Here is an 8679-nt window from a genome sequence, read left to right as displayed (position 1 = left end):
TAGTTTTGAAGGATGTGAATACACCAGAAGTGAATTCAACACAACTATCCTTTGTCTCTACTCTTTTAGAAGATTGTAAGGTGTTAATATGCTGTAGATGAGCACACAAACCACAATGCATTGCTCTTGCAAATAAATGGGAAATCAAGTTTTCTTTTGTTGGCCTTCTTTGCAGATTAAGAAATCAACTTCTTGCTTTCCAGAAAAAAGCTTCTTGTTTCCATGAAATGTCTATAAATCTCTCCTTTTAGATGTTATTTTAGAAGTAGGAACACAGCACCTCAGCTTCCATGTAATTTTCCATCAGGAAAACCCTGACCACCATCTGCTAAATTCAAAACATTCAAATTACTTGGCATTGAGACAACACAATTATATAACATCCCATTAAATAACTGTGTAAATGGTAAAGAGAAGATTAGTAGGGGGTAACAAGACAGAGTTTCACATGCCTATGTTCACACAAAGCAAACCTTACCAAATCCAAAAGAGAAGCAAGATTTTAGTTTCCATTCAAATCCTGATTACAGCCGTATTTAATGTTTTTATTATTTCAAGCTTCTGCTGTTTCTTAGGGGCGGGAGTTGTGAGCATATTACATTATTAAAATAATTCTCAAAAGTTAAAAGTCATTACTTAAAAATGCTCACAGACTCGTCGGATTCAGTGACCTACTTGGTGGTGGTTTCGTGTTTGGACACAGCATTACTGTAGAAGACTTGCAAATGCCATTCCTGATCTTAAAAGGCCATTTGTGCCATTGGTATTTACAATATTTAAAACAGCTTGTGTTTCGTAGTGCAAATATAAGCACTTGGCTCGACACATTTATGATATTCATACATTCAGCATTGTCCTCTTGTGAAAATCAATTATAACTTAACTATGATGTGTCTAGCGCATGCACAAACCACCACCATCAGATTTGCATGATTCCATATACAGAAAAGGGTAGGGTCACAATGCCAAAAGCTGCAATCCTCTTGCAAGCTGATGGTTATGACATTTCTTTTATTCATTCAGCGGATTTGGGCATCATTGACAAAGTCAGCATCTATTGTCTGTCTTTAATTGCCCTTGAGAAGGTGATGATGGGCAGCCTTTTCAAACTGCTGCTGCCCTGGAGGCTGTAGAATACCCACTGTGTTGTTGGGGAAGGAGCTGCGGGATTTTCAACCAGTGACACCGAAGGAGTAGCAATAAACTTCCACGTCAGGATGGTGAGTCATTTGAAGGAGAACTTCCAGATGGTGGTGTTTCCATGTACCTGCTATTCTTGTCATTCTGGATGGTAGAAGTCATGAACCACAACAGAGACTATTTCCATCCCCTATTTTCAGTGGCAACCTCATTGAAGGGGAAAGGAAATCCAATTGTGTTATGGTCCATCTAAGTACTCCAGTTTAATCTGGGCTGGTGTCTGAAGCTTCCTCTGCAAACAAGAAGGAGCTGCATTCATATTTTGAGAACAGAGACTAAAAGGACTCTTGCACAATGTTCATCCCAGTGACCTGTAAATCAGGAAACAAATTGATTTGTCCTGCAGCTGGAAGAAAATTTGATGGTCAACGCAGTTCCGGAGTAACCAGGAATTAAAATTATAAGCTATATTTACTCTTTATTAGAATGGTAGAGATATAGAATACCCACAGCGTAGAAACAGGTCCTTCGAGCCAATAAATCCATACCAACCCTCTGGAGAGTAACCCACCCATTCCCCATACTTACCCCTGACCAATGTGCCTAACATACACATCCCTGAACATTATGGGCAATGTAGCATGGCCAATTCACCTAACCTGCACAGCTTTGAACTGTGGGAGGAAACCAGACCACCCAGTGGACACCCATACAGACACTGGGAAAATGTGTAAACTCCACATAGTTGTCCAAGGCTGGAATCGAACCCAGGCTCCTGGCACTGTGAGGGAAGCAGTGTTAATCACTGAGCCACCATGCCGCTCCAGATTATTGGAACCAGATGGTTTAGGATTCCTGCAAGATGTTGTGTTTGGAGTTAAGTGTTTGGGTGCCAGACAAGTCAGGCTGGTGTAGGGCTACTCAAAACAGTAACCACTGCACAGCACCTCCCAAGAAAGATAGCAAGCTTCACTCAGAAAATGAAGATAACTTAAAGGACCACTTTGTAGCATTGGAATGAGGCAAGGGATTTCAGTTACGTGTACAGAGGACAGAAGTTCATATTTTTCGTTGAAGAGCAGGGAATATTATTGGGAGATTAAATGGAGGCAAACATTTTTCTTCAGTTAGTAGGGATAAATTGTTTCTACTGTCAGAAGGGACACAGTAAAGAAAGGATACAGATGTAAATTAATAGGTAAAAAGAAGACACTTTTTAAAATTCAGTGGGCGAGGATCAGAAATGCTTTGTCTCAATGAGTGATGCAAGCAGATTCATGAGAAACTTCCAAAAGAGAATTGGATAAATACTTGAAAAAAAGTATTCAGGCAAAAAGAGTGGGACAAGTTGGTTAACCGTTTCCAAAGGGCTGGTGAGGCAGAAAGGGGCAAATAGCCTTTACTGGTAAGTCATGTCTACTTTTATTTCCAATCACAACACATCACATTTTGCCTGAATGCTCAGATGCTTAGCAGCTAATATTGTTTGTTGTCTGTAGCTATCAAATTACTGCAGGACTTTACAAAAATTAAAAGAAGGATATTTATCCCTTTTGAGATTATTTTATCATTCCATTAGATCATGATGGATCTGTGATTTAATTCTACTTATTTTAATAGCTTTGGTTGACAAAAATCTATCAATTTCAACTTCACAATTAACAATTGACTTGGTACCAACCTCTGTTTATGGAATAGCAGTCCACATTTCTGCCGGCCCTTCCCTGTAAAAGACTTTGTTAATCTGCTCGTGAAAGATCTGGCTCCAACCATCAGGTTACTCTCCATCACCTTTTGACTTCCTGGCTCATAGATACTGTTTCTCTGCCTAAACAACCTGTTTCCTTTAATATTTTAAAAAAACTGTCAACAAATCATCCCTTCACTTTTAATATTCTGGTAAGTATAATTTATGTAACTATCCCTCAGAACTTACCCTTATACACCATGTATCATTCCAGTAAACCTAAGCTCTAATAAATTCAAGATGTGGAGGTGTCAAGTTATAGTCCAACAGGTTTATTTGAAATCACAAGCTTTCGGAGCACTGCTCCTTCAACAGGTGAATTCTTGACTTCTTGATTACATATGACGAAGGAGCAACACTCCGAAAGGTTGTGATTTCAAATAAACTTGTTGGACCATAACCTGACATCGTGTGGCTTCTGACCTAATATATCCAAGGCCAATATGTTAATAAGCCCACTTTCTTTCCTTGGACAGCAGCAATTCTTGTAAAGAATTGATCTTACTCATGTGCAGCTATGGTCAAAGCTGTTACCTTCTTGGAGTACTGACAAGTGGGACTGTGCTGTCGTACAGCTGAAATGAGAAACCTGGTCAGAACTTCAATGTCATAACAACTTCTGTAGCTCTCAGGTAAGAGGTCAGGTATTAGGCTGTACCATTAATTCTCTGAAAATTCATATCTGTTGTACGACTCCTTCTTCACCCTGACCTGCAACTCGAATTCCGATCCTTAAGATTCTGTCCTCCCTTAGTGACATTCAGCTTTAAACATTCCCATCCTTTGGACTTCTTTATAATTTTCACTGCCTTTCATCATAGAACAAGCTGAAGTTTCTTTGGGAATTGTGTATTGTTAAGCAAATAAGGTCTGACATGAAAACTGCAACCTGAGAATGTGGCAGACCTTGAAACAATGCAAATTGGAATGAAGCTTTTGCACATGAAGACAAAATTTGGTCTCCTTGTTTTTCTCCTTGGAAAAACACTTCTCAATTCTTTTAATACAATGGGACACCAAAAATTATTCAACCAATTTATTTGTGAAACATAACTCCTTATAAATTTGGCATGAGAATACAGCCAGACAAAAATAGAGAAAGGGGCAAGAATGACATATTTGATCACCATACCACATCCTTACACAAATATCTCTCTCATGAGTTCAGGTGGATTTTACGACAGAGCCTATATTTCTTTGAGGGAGTAACAATTCTGATAGAGGTATGAACATGTTTGGTATTTGTCCGGACAGCATCTGACATGTGAGGAGAATTAAATCTATCAATGAAATCATGGCTGATCAGAGAAAACTCAACTCCACTTTCTTGCCTTTCCCCAGAACCCCTGATTCTGTAACTGATTAAAAATCCATCTCAGTCTGGAATATATGTACTGACCCAGCCTCTACAGCCTCTGTGGTAAAGAATTCCACCACTTTCTGAGAGGAAAAATTCCTCCTCAACTCGAATTAAATGTGCAACACTTATTGCAAGATCGTGCACTCCATTCCTAGATGATCCCATAAGGGGAAAAAAATCTTTCCACATCGACTGTCTCAAGTGCTGTAAGAATCTTCCAATCACCTCTAATTCTTCTCAGCTTCCATTACTTCAGTCTGAAATTATTCAACCTCTTCTCATAAGATCGTCTCTCCATATTTGAGATCAATCGAGTGAAAGCTAGCTTTGTGTGTTTTATACACAGGAGCTATCAAATCCCTCAGTGCTGCAGCTTTCTGCAGTCTTTGTCAACTTAAATAATATTCAGCTCCTCTATTTTTTTCTGTCAATTGCATAACTTCACACTTCCTCGCATTATGTTTCATTTGACATGCTGTTGTCAACTCACTTTTGTTTCATTCCTTTACGGGATGTGGATGCCATTGGCTTAGGCTGAATTTACTGCCCATCCCTATTTGCCCAGAGGCAAATTGTAAATTATTAAGGGCAACTAATTAACCACATGCAGGTCAGGTTAGGCAAGAATGGCAGATTTCCCTCACTATATGACATTTGTGAAACAGATGGGTTTTTACAACAATCTACAATGGTCATCATTAGATCCTTATTTCCAGATTTTTACTGAATTCTAATTCCATGACTGCCATGGTAATATTCAAATCCAGACTCCCACAACAACATTATTTGAAATTAATAGCCTGGCAATAACTAGGACGTCAGCTTCTCTGTCTATATCCCTCTGCAAACTCATCCTCACCATGTACCTTCCCACCCCAACTGTTTTGCATCATCCACAAACCTGACTATTGCACATTCACATTCTTCAGCCAAGTAATTAATATACGTTGTAAATAATTGTGGTCCCAGCACCTATCCATTGATTATAGGTTGCCATCCTGAAAATGTCCCACTTATCCCAAGTCTCTGTCTTTTTATTTGTTAGCCAATCCTCTATCAATGTTTTAATAGACTTCCTTCAAAACCATGGGCTCTTCTCTGAACCCCAATGGAGAATGGAAAAGTGCATTTTGAGGATGAAACAAGTTATGATACATTATGAAAGAGCGCAATACACGACACTATGTGAAATGTGTCTCTTTTGAATTGAGAAGAAATGTGATTATGTGCATGAGATGCATGAAATTCTTTATTTATCAGACAATATATTTAGTACAGTGAAATTCAATCATATTGTTTCATGTTATAATCAATTATCATTCAGTATTAAAGCCCATTTCCTATCTAGCTAGCTGAAGTTAATCCCATTTTAAGCCACGCTAAAATTCTAGGTTAAAGTACTTCAGCTCACCACAATCAACCAGGATTTAATATGCACATTCAAACTGCTTTGTACTTAATCCAGTCTCAACAACTCCAATAAAATATTAACATGTGAATAGTCCTGACACTAAATTACTTCCTTTGAATTCCTCACTCCAGTTTGTTTCATTTTAATAGTTTTTGCCTTTGCTACTCACTTTATTTCTTGGTAGTAACTTGTTGTTGCTATTTTGTTTCAAAACCTGTCACAATTTCACTTGTTCTTATGAATCTTTTTGATTTATCTCTATTCCAAAGAGAAGTCTAGTCCTCATAATTGCATTCTGATATATTTAAGTAGATGTTTCAATAGTATAAAATATTCCTGCTCCAGCATATAAATCCTGTTCAACAGAAAAATTACATTTGCTACATCAAAACAAAAGATAAAAAGGGAATTTTTTAAAAACTGACAATTTTTTTTCAGTAAAATATATGACACTGATTTCATCCAATCAAAACTTTCCCGTGCACTGGTCATAATCTTTCAAAAGACATTGTAATGTTTATGTTTCGTCACAGTTCCATATTCAACTTAAAATATGGCCACCATTTGTGATAACTACTGTTGTACACTGGAAATTGGTTCACTTTTCATGGTCTTTTAATCAACATAGGTTTAAAATCCAGGTTAAAGCAGTGTTATGAAAGTTCAAGTTAGAAGCCACCAGTTTAACAACTACCATTAGAGAAATGAAGCCAATATGTATTTTAGAAACCTGTTACTTCCCATCATGTACCTACACACAAATCTGGATCATCAATAAGTTGGTTATGTTAATGGACCACAAACTGTTTGTTTCCTGCTCGTATCAGTCACTATAGACAACATCCCGAATTAAGAATGAAAACTAATTGATAGATATCTGTATTTTCTTCTCTGAGCCATGAATCCTCTTCATCTCTAAAGGTAAAATACTGTACATTTTTTAATGGTACATTGTGCATTTTAATATTTACAACATTGTTAAATTGTTAATCCAGCTTTTGCTGACATTGAATCATTAGTCAATGTACCAACATAGAAATTGGTTCGGATCAATTTTTATAGAGCAATGATTTATCTTATAATTCTCCACTATTTTGTTAAAAAGATGTACATTTCTTCTTATGTCAATTTATAAAAAGCAAAAAAATGCGCTACAACATGTTGTATTTTTTTCTTGAAATTTTTGGTTGGTTCACTAATTCACATGCGGTCTTAACTCTTTGTCTGTTCACTTAACAGTTGTTTATTAATGTTGAGCACATAGTTCCAATCATGTAGCTCCAATTTCTTTAATTGATTAAATATTTCGACAAGCACCAAAGACCTGAAGGCGTCTTTTTCAAAAGGAGCAATGTCTGATGATGATTTCGCTGTCATTTGAGGTGATGACACTTTTTTTTCTTTTTTGCCTTGCTTCTTCGAAAATTTCAAAAATTGATCATATAATTAAAGTTCAACGTGCTGAGATGCCTCACCACAGTTTAGTATCTCCATAAATGTTGCGTGGGACAGACATGAGTTTTTCATCACAAGTCACTTTTGCATCATGTAAGGTGCTATACCAGACCATTCCTGTGGGTCTGGTTTCGTCCATTTGACAGATGAAATACAGCACTGAGTCTATGTGGCTCTGAATATAGGCACTGTGTAGTAACGATGCACAGCGGTCACTCACACTCTCAAGTCGCTTTAGAATGAGGTGAGCTTTCCTAAGGGATAAAAACAAAATAGGGATGGAATAGAGAGAGAGAGAGAGAGAGAGAGGGAGAAAGAGAGATAGAGAAGAAACAGAATGAAATTATTTTTTGATCACTTCAAAACAAAGATATAATGCAAATATTTTTCAACATTTCTCCATTGAATTCATATTTTGTAATTATTAGAGGAGCACAAAATAGATTTGGATGAAAATTGAGTCATCATCTCCATATTCTAGGAAACCAACACTATTTGCTTTCAAATGCAACAAATTTCTGATAGATTTGACATCCCATCTAAAGGGTTTGTAAGTAAGTAAAGTTACTGAGCACATTAGTGCCTCTCCTTTCATTTCTGCAATATTGTGAAGGTGTCTGCCATAATCTTGACTGAAGTAAATCTTAAACTGGTTGCTGAGTGAGGTGGCAATAGTTCATGTACCCACATTGACAAATCCTTTTCATCAATTTGATGGGCATTACTGCCTAATAAAGACAAAATAGGACTGGAAACCAAATTTTACTTCTCTTTGTCTTATGATAATCACGTTTCAAGTTCTAATATGATTGAGGACTTCATGAACATCTCCTCAGCAAAGTACTTTTAAACATGAGCTTGATGTGATAAAGACAGATTTGGTTGGGTTTTACAACTAGCACCAGCTTGTACTGAAATGTGACTGCCAATAATTCCTTTGTAAAGTGCAGAAAGAGTTCATCCTACAAACCATGAGTCAACCAATGAAAGGGTAACTTCCACATAAGGAAATTATTTGGTTTTCCTAGATTATTTATACATTGTGCATAAACATGTCACACACTCAGCCCCTTTTCTTCAAATAAAAGGAGAAGTTGTGTGTTTCTGGGAAAGGTTATTATATTTTCTTTTCTCAAATGCAGCAGGAGTTTTCAGAATAGTTTGCAAGTTATTGGATAACTGGACACCAAAACCTAGACATACAGTAGAGGAAGACTGTCACTAAGTATATTGGTCTTGGGTTTATTTGCCATGAGATAATCCAAAGCATCCTAAGCTTCAATGGCACTTATTGTAAACAATATTTTAAGGGTCTTATGGCAATTTCCACGCAAAAGCTTTATGACACCCTTGGGGAGCTCAGTGGCAGGGGTTACCAAACCCAGCCGCATGAGGGAGCTAAACATCCGCAGTCATTGGTCGAAAGGTTTCAGGGATCAGGTCATTTCAACATGTGCTAATTGATGACCCTACCTTCTCCCTGCCAATTCCTTGTGTGATGCTGTCAGCAGCCATTAGCTAAGCAATTATTAAAAATGAAATAAAATAATTGAAAGAAAAATATAT

General features: G+C 37.1%; 1 protein-coding gene across 6 annotated transcripts in view; it reads right to left on the bottom strand.

Annotated features, from left to right (window-relative positions):
* Window positions 1–6839: 6839 nt before the first annotated feature.
* LOC132825811 (astrotactin-2-like) overlaps window positions 6840–8679 on the bottom strand; it is a 1607744-nt gene continuing 1605904 nt past the window's right edge. For all 6 annotated transcript variants that reach the window (XM_060841306.1, XM_060841305.1, XM_060841303.1 and 3 more), the window contains one exon: window positions 6840–7367. In XM_060841306.1, coding sequence (XP_060697289.1) covers window positions 7130–7367 — 238 coding nt within the window. In that variant the 3' untranslated portion in view covers window positions 6840–7129. The remainder of the gene's footprint in view (window positions 7368–8679) is intronic.

The sequence above is a fragment of the Hemiscyllium ocellatum genome, chromosome 21 (genome assembly GCF_020745735.1).
Source record: "Hemiscyllium ocellatum isolate sHemOce1 chromosome 21, sHemOce1.pat.X.cur, whole genome shotgun sequence".
NCBI classification, from domain to species: domain Eukaryota; kingdom Metazoa; phylum Chordata; class Chondrichthyes; order Orectolobiformes; family Hemiscylliidae; genus Hemiscyllium; species Hemiscyllium ocellatum.
The sequence above is the reverse complement of the archived record's forward strand: the minus strand, read 5'-3'. Positions and strand labels throughout refer to the sequence as shown.